Raw genomic sequence first — 11462 nt, forward strand, 5'->3', positions numbered from 1 at the left:
TTGCCAGGCTGGAGAGCAGTAGCAAGATCTTGGCTCACTGTAACCTCTGCCTCCCGGGTTCAAGCAATTATCTTGCCTCAGCCTCCCGAGTAGCTGGGACTACAGGCACATGCCACCACGACTGACTAATTTTTTGCATTTTTAGTAGCAACGGGGTTTCACCGTGTTAGCCAGAATGGTTTCGATGTCCTGACCTCGTTATCCCTCCGCCTCGGTCTCCCAAAGTGCTGGGATTACAGGAACGAGCCACTGCACCTGGCCCATTCCAGCATTTCTTTCTTTCCTTTTTTTTTTTTTAGATGGAGTCTCACCCTGTTGCCCAGGCTGGAATGCAATGGCACGATCTCGGCTCACTGCAACCTCCGCCTCCTGGGTTCAAGCGATTCTCCTGCCTCAGCCTCCCAAGTAGCTGGGATTAGTCACGCGCCTCCACATTCAGCTAATTTTTGTATTTTTAGTACAGATGGGGTTTCATCATGTTGGCCAGGCTGGTCTCGAACTCCTGATCCACCCGCCTCAGCCTCCCAAAGTGTTGGGATTACAGGTGTGAGCCACCATGCCTGGCTCCATTCCAACATTTCTAACAGGAACATGAGCAGCGGTGGGGAAGCCTCATGAGATGTGGGCCCTGCCACCAGCTATCCCGCTATCCAGACAGGGAACTGAGGCTTGCAGATGCCAACTACATGTGAACCCAGGTCTGTCTGGCTTCAGAAACCTCTAGTAAAAGGCAGCATGAATCCAGCATCAAGGGAAAGGTGAGGTAATTTACATTAGGTCAATATCACGATGTAGCAAAGGCTGTGGAAACAAAGAGGGCTTTCTGGCAATCACATAGAAAAGCAGGCGGTAGCATTTTCAGTCCAGCACGCCTGCAGCTGCAGGAAAGCATGGGGAACATCGAAGGCTGTGGGAGGGTAAGTGGGTGGGTTACAACCACTTTAGGTTATGGGTGACTTTTCTTCCTTCAAACAGTATCCCATCACTTTGTGAAGGGTTGGGGAATAGGGTCCCTTCAGCCCTGAGCCTACTTCTGGAAGGATTCCTCTCTGGGGGTAGGATGTGGCCACCTGTATGTGGTGGGACCTATCCAGTATCTAGTGCCGTTGGGGCTTCATGAGGGTGGTGAAAGAGCAAAGAAAGTCAGGAACAAATGAGACTTCCCCACTGGGCTGGGGGCAATGGAAGGTGAAAGCCACGTCAGTGGGAAAAGTGCTTTCTCTCTATCACAAGAGTTAAGACAGCATGGTTACCATGTACGCTTGAGATCTCTGGGATGTCTGGGCTGTGAGAGCCCATTCTGGGAGTTTAGGAGGAAGGAACAGGGAAATCAAACAGCTTATCACTTCTATTTCTCTTCCTTGGCCTTTTCCTCTCCCCAGAAAGCCAATGATAACTGCTAATTAGCAGGTGTACTTAAGTAATTCACCAACTTTAGCCAGTCTAGGAAAGTGAGTAGGGCGAAAAGGTGCATCCACTATGTGGAATGACCTGGCTGGTCCCTACACATCCTTCAATACAGCTCAAGCATGACCTCCACAACTCTCCAGGCTGGGCTGGAGCCTCTCCTGTGTCACTTTAATTCTAGCACAGGGGTGACTGTTTTTTTGTTTTGGTTTATTGAGAGACAGGGTGATGCTAGCCCAGGCTGGAGTGCAGTGGCTATTCACAGACGCAATCACAGGTCACTGCAGCCTTGAACTCCTGGTCTCAAGCAATCCTCCCTCCTCAGCCTCCCGAGTAGCTAGGATTACAGACCTGTGCTACCACCCCTGGCTCACGAGTGACTGGACTTTGTGATTTTCTTCCCTCAGGAGACTGGGGATTCCTTAGAGACGATGCTCTGTGTTTTTTCTCCCTTCTAGTAATACCTTGTGGGGACATGTTGGAACAAGGGTTCCAAGCCAGGCGCAGTGACTCACGCCTATAATCCCAGCACTTTGGGAGGCTGAGGCGGGTAGATCACTTGAGCTCAGGAGTTTGAGACCAGTCTAGGCAACATGATTCTCTACAAAAAATACAAAAAAAGTTAGCCAGGCACAGTGGTACAAGCCAATAGTCCCAGCTATGCAGGAGGTTGAGGTGGAAGGATCACTTGAGCCCAGGAGGTTGGGGCTGCAGTGAGCCATGATCATGCCACTGCACACCAGCCTGGGTGACAGGGCATGACCATGTCTCAAAAAAACAAAAACAAAGAAAGAAAGTCAAGCCTTCTTTCTTTCAAAGATTAAAAAGAAAAAAAAAAAAAAAAAGGAATAAGGGTTCTTAACCTTGGCTGCAGAAAGGTATGAACCCCTCAGAAGATATAGGTAAAATTGTATATGAATAGATGAGCATTTTTTCTGGCAATGGCCACAGCTTTCTACCAAATCCCGAGAGGTATCTGACCTAAAAATGTCCAAAGATTTTTGTTTTTCTGAGACAGAGTCTTGCTGTTGCCCAGGCTGGAGTACAGTCGGGTGATCTCAGCTCACTGAAACTTCCATCTCCCAAGTCCAAGTGGATTCTCCTGCCTCAGCCTCCCGAGTAGCTACGATTTTGGGTGCGTGCCACCACACCCGGCTAGTTTTTGTATTTTTAGTAGAGATGGGGTTTCACTATGTTGGCCAGGCTGGTCTTGAACTCCTGGTCTCAAGCAACCCGCCACCTCGGCCTCCCAAAGGGCTTGAATTACAGGCATGTGCCACCACACCCAGCTGTCTAAAGACTTTTATGGTAAACAGCAGATTACTAAGACATATTCACAGAATGAACGGCAGACATATATTGGCCAATGTGCATTTTCTACTAAAATCTTGATTTGTTTCCAATTGGTTAAAGAGCTTCTGTGTAAAAAAATCTCAAATAAAATACATTACCAAACAAAGATGAAAAACAACAAATAGAAACTTTGGCTGTTTTCCTTACCATCACTCAGACTACTTGGAGCCTTGGCCTGAATTTCGGGTTTGGTAGGAGGAATCATTTTCTCCTCCTCTCGCGTCGGCTCTGGTTCGGCTTTCTTAACCTGGAGGGGACACCCGCTGCTGACTAGCCAGGCCTTCAGGTGGTCTATGTACTCTCTCCCAAACAAAGTGGAGTCTTCGAAGTTTGGAAATGCAGCAGGTGATGGAGCTATATCTTGCAGGCCGACAGCTTCTAAGATTTTCTCTTGCCGGAAAGAAGAGGCCAAGGAGAATGTCTGTCCCAAAAGGGCCAAAGACTTCCGGCAGAGAGAATTGGTGGTTTCTAGGGCAAGAGCCAAGTCCAGGGGGTTACTGAGGGTCTTCATCTTGACACTCAGCTCGTAGGCATTGCAGGCCATAAGCAGAGGTGTGACACTCTTCAGAAGCCGGTCTTGAAGTCTCATTATGTACTTGTCAAAGGGCTTTATGATTTCAAAAAAGCAATTTTTGGTCTTCACAGCACCTTTGTCTAAAAGCATGTTTAAAAACTCATTATCAACTCTGGGTGTTTTCAAAGCAGAGTGCTTTAAAAATTTGATAGTAAAAAAGCAAAAATCTCTGTGCTCTGGTTTTAAGGAACATTTGAATGAGGCAAGCATTTTAGCACAGGTTTCTGTTTCAAGTTCAAAGAGAGTCTGGAAAAGCTGGGAAAATTTAATATCATCTTTTATGGTGTGGAATCCTGCCCATTTGATTATTTCTATCCCAAATCTTGAAAAAACATCAGACTTATCTACGATGTCAAAACTCATCTTTCTTCTGGGGAGCCGAAGATTCTTCAGATCCAGCCCCAGAGGGATCTTCTGAATGGGGAACTGGATATCTTCTGTCCCTGGGTTTGTCCCCAGGGTCACGTCAGGACTTGGAGTGGTTTTCTGGATTTGGTTAGTGCCCTGAGTTTTGGGAGTAATACGATTCATGGTGGGTATTTTTTTTGTGCTCACATTTCTCAATGTGACTAGTTTCCCAACACCCCCCTTAGCTGTGAGCAGGCCCTGAGACTCCCCCTTTCCTAGGAGGGAACCTTCCTGGTCAACGATGTTTAAAGCTCGGCCTCTGGCCTGGACTTGACTGCTGCCCCTGAGCACAGAGTCAGCCTCCCCAGGATGGTCCACGTCATAATCCCGACTCTCCTTCTCCAAACACTCTTTCTCAATCAGCCTGGAAGATCCAAAGTCTCCCAAAACTGCAGAGGGACCAAAACTATACTCCTGTGACCAAGAGGAGGACTCTTGAGAAACTGGATGGCCAAAGTCTTGCTCCCAAGAACCACGGAGCGCAAATTTCCAGTCCTGAGAACGGAAATGTCCCAATTTCCGGTGGCCAATGACCTGGTCCCGAGAATCAGAGTGAGAAAATTCCAGATCCCGGCCACATTCTTTGCGAAAGTAGCTGTCATCACTGATGGAAGGGTTGCTTGATCTGAAGGAAGGCCCTGGAAATACGTCACTTCTCAGGCCTTCTCTTCCGGCGTCTCGCGAGTGAGCTACAGATCCACTGAGGGAGTATCTGCTATCGCTGTGGACATCATCATACATCTCTGCTCTGGATCTTGGGACTGCCCTTAAGAGATCTGAAATAAACCATTCAAAAAAAGAAGAAGCCAAAAGATACTTTAGACCAGAGGATGCAAACAGTGCAAACAAACAGTCCACGGATCACCAGGCAGGAAAAGTGCTTTATACACCTCAGTGCTGTTTGCCAATCCGTATTTGTTGCTAACATTTAAAATGTGTGTGGTGTCATTTAAAAATCTGGATCGACTACTTACTAAAACAGGAGATCTAAAAGCACCAACCCTGAGTTTGCCCTGATGACAATCAACCCAGGATGGGCAGCAGCAGCCCAACGGGCAAGACACAGACTCTCTAAGTTGGCACCAACAGCCCTCGCTCATTCAGATCCCCTACTCTCTAGCCATCTGGGTTGGCAATCCCTCTTTTACTCTGAGGAAAGGGTGTTTGGTCCCCAAATAACTTGGATATCTTTACTGCAACTGGAACACTTCTGTGTTTCTACTTCTATCTCAGAACAGATAGGTTTTACTGAGGTTACCTGCCTTCACCGCTTCCTAGAAGGAAGTCTCAGCCCACGGTGCAACCGTGAGGCTAGATGAACCATAGCTAACACCACACCCACCACAGCTGACCCAAAGTTGGCTGAACCTATCCCTTGGAAAGGTAGGCCAGGCCAATCAACCCTCTCTCTGGAGCTGAAAAACCACAGACTGAGGCAGGCAGGAGGGAGGGCAGAAGCTTAGCAAGATACATCAAGAGAGGACATGATGGAAACGGAACAGTGTCTACTTCTGTCCTTCTCCATGTAGAAAAGGGGAAATGGGTCAGGCACAGTGGCTCAAACCTATAATCCCTGCACTTCGGGAGGCCGAGGTGGGAGGATCACTTGAGCCCAGGAGTTTGAGACCAGCCTGGGCAACATAGCAAGACTCTGTCTCTGTCAAAAAGAAAAAAGGGCATAGGGGAAGCTATATTGGCATTTGCTTAATCACATGGAGAAACTGTAAGAAGCAAGGAACAGAAGTGATGAACTATGGGCATATGAGAACAGCGGGCCTCAGGGAGAGTTTTCATGGAGTGCCTTTCTAGCTTTTCAATCAGAATCAATGACCTAGTTTAAAAAAAAAAAAAAAGAATAGGGAAAGAGAGGTGCCAGGAGGTAGTAATGGGTTAAGAGGCCACAGGAAGCCAAAGTGTGTATAAATCCTAGTTCATTTGTTCAACAAGTACAAACTGGGCACCTACTGTGTGCAAGCACAGTACTAGGCACTGAAGTTATGGCAAGAAAATAAGAACTCTCTGAAACGTGTCAATTGAGAGAGTCAGACAAAAAACAGGAATATATCAGATACAAGTAAGTACCAAGAAGACAAATCAAGCAGGTGGGAACCTGAGAAGGCAATGACATTTTGAGACAGGCTGGTCAAGGAGAGTAGCTCTTTTTTTTTTTTTTTTTTTTTTTTTTTTTGAGACGGAGTCTCGCTCTGTCACCCAGGGTGGAGTGCAGTGGCCGGATCTCAGCTCACTGCAAGCTCCTCCTCCCGGGTTCACGCCATTCTCCTGCCTCAGCCTCCCAAGTAGCTGGGACTACAGGCGCCCGCCACCTCGCCCGGCTAGTTTTTTGTATTTTTTTAGGAGAGACGGGGTTTCACCATGGTAGCCAGGATGGTCTCGATCTCCTGACCTCGTGATCCGCCCGTCTCGGCCTCCCAAAGTGCTGGGATTACAGGCTTGAGCCACCGCGCCCGGCCAAGGAGAGTAGCTCTAACACTTTTTTTTTCTTTTTTTTTAGAGACAGAGTCTCACTCTGTTGCCCAGGCTAGAGTATTGGAGTACTGGAGTGCAGGGGCGCAATCTTGGCTCACTGCAACCTCCACCTCCCGGGTTCCAGCTGTTCTTCTGTTTCAGCCTCCTGGGTAGCTGTGATTACAGGGGCCCGCCACATTTTTGTATTTTTAGTAGAGACAGGGTTTCACCATGTTGGCCAGGCTGGTCTCAAACTCCTGACCTCAGGTGATCTGCCCACCCTGGCCTCCCAAAGTGCTGGGATTACATGTGTAAGCCACTGCACCCAGCCATCTTTTTTTGAGACAGGGACTCACTCTGTGGCCCAGGCTGGAGTACAATGGCACAAACACGGCTTACTGCAGCCTCAATTTCCTGGGCACAAGCCAACTTCCTGCCTCAGCCTCCCAAGTAGCCAGAGCCATAGGTACATGCTACCATGCCCAGATAACTTTTTATTTTTTGTAGAGAGGGAGTCTCACTTTTTTGCCCAGACTAGTCTGTAACTCCAGGGCTCAAATGATCCTCTTGCCTCAGCCTCCCAAAGTGGTGAGATTGCTGGTGTGAGTCACTGTGCCCAGGCCCTAATCTTTCTGGAGGTAACTAAGATATGTATTGGTGCTTGAGTCTCTAGGTAAAGTTAAAGATTTAAATCTCCATCTAAATAAAACATAAATATTCAGTATTACATACATGCATTACACTAAAACAACTAAAGAATGCACAAACACCATGGATACGGTTATACCTCAGAGGGATAAGCAAGCAGTTAAGAGAACTTTAATTTTAACCTTTACTTCTTATTTGTTCCAATATTTTATAACAGGAATGTTTGTGTGTAGTACTCATGTAATTATTGAAAACTCAAGATCTGAAGACAATCTCTGAGCCTGCTTTGTCCAGGTCCAGAGTATGTTTGTTATTCCTACCCCAAACACTTAGAAGTCACCCAAAACAGGAGACCTCCTCCACCCCAAGGCTGGTGTGGCTGGGAGCAGCACTGTCTGTGCTACCCAGAGGAGACAGGCAGAGGAGTGAGTACACGATGTACTTCCCTGGGGCAGGAAAGGGCAACCAAATCAGCCTCAAGGCATGCTAAGGCTTCCCGGGGGAAGGCACCTGTGATCTGTCTTGAGGGAATTTACCAGGCAGTGCTGGGACAGGAGGAATTCAAAGCGTAGGTAGCAGGCAGCACAGCAGCCCTCAGTGTGAGGCCCAAGGCAGGAGGTGAAGGACCCTTCATGTCATCCTGCGATCTGTGCAGGCACTGTTTTTGATTCTGCTGGCATGGTGTGTCAAAACCTTCCAATGGGAATGTTTTCAGACAGGGCCTAAAATCAGCAGCTCTACAGGCCACCCCATGCCCTCCTGTCTTGTTTATATTGTGGCCTGACTGCTCCTGCACTCCTCTGAGGGTGTGTCCTGTAGTGGGGAGCCCCAAGAGGCCAAGGAGAGCAGTGGCTCAGTAAGGCTGTCACTAACAGATCTGTGGATCAACTCTATAAAGGGGAGACATGAGGGGAATGAAGCCAGAAACAGAGACGCTGCAGAAGGAGATTGTTCTGATTATCCAGGTAAGAACTGGTAGAGCTGGCCGGGTGCAGTGGCTCACGCCTGTAATCCCAGCACTTTGGGAGGACGAGGCAGGTGGATCACAAGGTCAGGAGTTCAAGACCAGCCTGACCAACATAGTGAAACCCCATCTCTACTAAAAAAAAATACAAAAAAATTAGCCGGGCATGGTGGCAGGCGCCTGTAATCTCAGCTACTCGGGAGGCTGAGGTAGGAGAATTGCTTGAACCCGGGAGGCAGAGGCTGCAGTGAGCCAAGATCACGTCACTGCACTCCAGCCTGGGCGACAGTACAAGACTCTCTCTCAAAAAAAAAAAAAAAAAAAAATTAAGTGGTGATGGGGATGGAGCTAGGAAATGGATCCAAGAACCTGTCTTGGTGCTGTGAGCAGTCGCTCATGCCTGCAATCGCAACACACTGGAGGCAGAGGTGGGAGGATAGCTTGAGCCCAGGAGTTGCAGACCAGCCTGAACAACATAGCAAGACCCCATATCTATTAAAAGAAAAAAAAAAAAAAACACCAAAAAACAAAACTGGGCTGGGCTCGGTGGCTTATGCCTATAATCCCAGCATTTTGGGAGGCCAAGGCAAGCGGATCACCTGAGGTCAGGAGTTTGAGACCAGCCCGGTCAACATGGTAAAACCCCATCTCTACTACAAATACAAAAATTAGCCGGGCGTGGTGGTGCATGCCTGTAATCCCAGCTACTCAGGAGGCTGAGACAGGAAAACCGCTTGAACCCAGGAGGCAGAGGTTGCAGTGAGCCGAGATCCCTCCAATGCCCTCTAGCCTGGGAGACAAGAGTGAAACTCTGTCTCAAAACAAACAAACAAACAAACAAACAAACAAAACTGTCTTGAGGTGGGTCGGGGAGGATATACTGCGAGAGGCTCCAGATATCTGCGTAATGATGACTGACAGATCAAAACATTATCCCCTGACCAAGTGCAGTGGCTCATGCCTATAATCCCAGCACTCTGGGAGGCAGAGATGGGAGGATGGCTTGAGCCTAGGAGTTCACGGTTGCGGTGAGCTAAAACTGTGCCATTGTACTTCAGCCTGGGGGAGACAGTAAGACCCTGTCTCAAAAACTAAACCAAATCAAAATAAAAAACCATTATCTCCTAAATAAGGAATGTAAGGATCAGAGGACTGGTATTATTTGCCCAAGGTACTGCAATCTTCCTGCCGTGGCCCTAAGATACACCCCCAACCAAAACAACAACAACAATACTTTATTTTACCTTGAGCTTTAAACTGAAGAGTTTCGCTTACAGCCTCACCGCTGGCATCCATGTGATATCGCTTGGCTTTTTCTTGTAATACAGCATCAAAAGTCTCCTGTGTAATTCGTCTGGCTGCCATGTTATTTTGCCCTATGGTGAGACAGAAAAAACTACACTAAGAGTCACAACTTGGGGCTGGGCACAGTGGCTCATGCCTGTAATCCTGGCACTTTGGGAGGTTGAGGTGGGCGGATCACCTGAGCTCAGGAGTTCGAGACCAGCCTAGGCAACATGGTGAAACCCCCGTCTCTACAAAAATACAAAAAATTCAGTCTGCGTATGGTGGCTCACACCTGTAATCCCAGCACTTTGGGAAGCTGAGGTGGGCGGATCATTTAAGATCAGGAGTTTGAGACCAGCCTGGCCAACATGGCAAAACCCTGTCTCTACTAAAAACACAAAAATTAGCCAGGCGTGGTGGTATGCACCTTTAATCCCAGCTACTTGGGAAGCTGAGGCAAGCAAATTGCTTGAACCTGGGAGGTGGAAGTTGCAGTGGGCTGAGATCATGCCACTGCACTTCAGCCTGGGCAAGAGTGAGACTCCATCTCAAAAAAAAAAAAAAAAAAAGCACCAGGCATGGTGGCACGTGCCTGTAATCCCAAATACTCAGGAGGCTGAGGCATGGGAATTGCTTGAACTGGGGAGACAGAGGTTGCAGTGAGCTGAGATCATGCCACTGCACTCCAGACTGGGGGACAGAGCGAGACTCTGTCTCAAGGGAAAAAAAAAAAAAAACAACACACACACACACACACACATATAAAACTGTGCTCACAGAACCTGTTCTATTTCACCTAATCCTCAAAGGAAGGAGGCAGTAATCCATAATCCTCGCATGGAACTTCAGAGGCAGGCTGGACCCTTTTTATTTTTTATTTATCTTTAATTTTTTTAGTAGAGATAGGGTTTTGCCAGGTTGGCCTGGTTGGTCTCGAACTCCTGACCTCAAGCGATCTGCCCACCTTGGATGGACTCTTTTAAGGGGGCCTCTGCCCTCACGAAGTTCACAGGTGTGTGCTGGCTGAAAAGGAGCAAAGACAAATCTCTGAGCCCATCTCCTTGGAATCCATTAAAAGCAGCTCTGTGAAAGCAGTTCTATCTGCTGGAGGAAGGTGTCAACCAACACACGTAACAGCATAACAGAGTAGGAAGGGTGGGACCACAACCCTCGCAAATCGTGGTTAGGAAAGAAGATATCAATCTTTTTTTTCTTTCTTTTTTTTGAGACTCTCTCTGTTGCCCAGGCTGGAGTGCAGCGGCATGCTCACTGCAACATCCGCCTCCCGGGCTCAAGCAATTCTCCTGCCTCAGCCTCCTGAGTAGCTGGGATTACAGGAGTCCGTCACCGCATCCGTCTAATTTTTACATTTTAGGCAGAGATGGGGTTTCACCATGTTGGCCAGGCTGGTCTTGAATTCCTGATCTCAAGTGATTCGCCCGCTTCGGCCTCCCAAAGTGCTGGGATTCCAGGCGTGAGCCACTGCGCCCGGCCCAGGATCGCTCTTTCCCCATTTCACAGACTCAGTAGTGCACAGAGGCTCTGAGAACTTCCTTCCCTTCTAAAAGAAGCCTCTTGACGGTGAGTGGCGGGACCCCCAACCAGTGACAATGAACTAGTGACAGAGTCCATTCTGTGCTGGGTCCTTGCGCGATCTCCCAACCACCCACTGAAGAGGCGGGTCCTGTTACGAATGACATTAGGGTGAGGAGGCAAAGGGAGACAGACTCAACGACCCATTCAAGATCAGACAGCCCAGATTTGAACCTGGCAAAGAGCGTATTCATGCATCCAAAGCCCCGAAGAATGGGTAAAAAGATTAAGAAGCAACATTTTGGGGTCCAGGGGCTGCATCCTTAACCATCAAGATATCCCGCCTCGCAGAATCTCCAACTTTAAGACGCAACCCGTAGGGTCGATTTCCCATCACGATCTCCCCCTCGTCCCATCCTTCAGCCCTCTTCCCTGGGTGCCCCCTTGTTCTCTGCTGGCAAAGGGCAGGGTTCCAGGGTCAGGTGACCCAGGTTCAAATCACACGATCCTAAGCTTTCTGTGCCTCCGTTTCCCTACCTACGGAAAGGGCAGCTAGTAAACGGGCTGGTGTGTGGGCTGAACCGGTTCTAAAGAGGGGAAGGGCCCGATGCAGCGCTGGGCGCCGTTATCTCCTCCCCAGCGGGGGCCGCTCCGAGTTCGGGAGGAATGAATGAACAACTGAACCAATGAGCCTTTGTGGAAGCGGCCCGCCGTCTCCCGGTCTCTGAGGGCGAGGAAATAGGGGCGCCGGGCCCGGGAGGCCGCAGCCGGCCACCCAGGCCAACCTGGTGGGGACGCGGCCGCCGCCGCAGCCAGAGGGCC

The 11462-nt window shown here is 48.8% G+C and overlaps 1 protein-coding gene across 10 annotated transcripts in view; it reads right to left on the reverse strand.

Annotated features, from left to right (window-relative positions):
• SUGP2 (SURP and G-patch domain containing 2) overlaps nucleotides 1–11462 on the reverse strand; it is a 45049-nt gene that overhangs the window by 32869 nt on the left and 718 nt on the right. For all 10 annotated transcript variants that reach the window (XR_003116953.1, XR_003116951.1, XR_003116952.1 and 7 more), the window contains exons 2-3: nucleotides 9065–9196; nucleotides 2908–4518 (exon numbers count right to left, since the gene is read on the reverse strand). Coding sequence is in view for 7 of the 10 variants with exons in the window: in XM_025369026.1 (XP_025224811.1) it covers nucleotides 2908–4518; nucleotides 9065–9196 (1743 nt within the window). In the remaining 3 variants the exon portion in view is untranslated. The remainder of the gene's footprint in view (nucleotides 1–2907; nucleotides 4519–9064; nucleotides 9197–11462) is intronic.

Source organism: Theropithecus gelada, chromosome 19, assembly GCF_003255815.1.
Source record: "Theropithecus gelada isolate Dixy chromosome 19, Tgel_1.0, whole genome shotgun sequence".
NCBI classification, from domain to species: domain Eukaryota; kingdom Metazoa; phylum Chordata; class Mammalia; order Primates; family Cercopithecidae; genus Theropithecus; species Theropithecus gelada.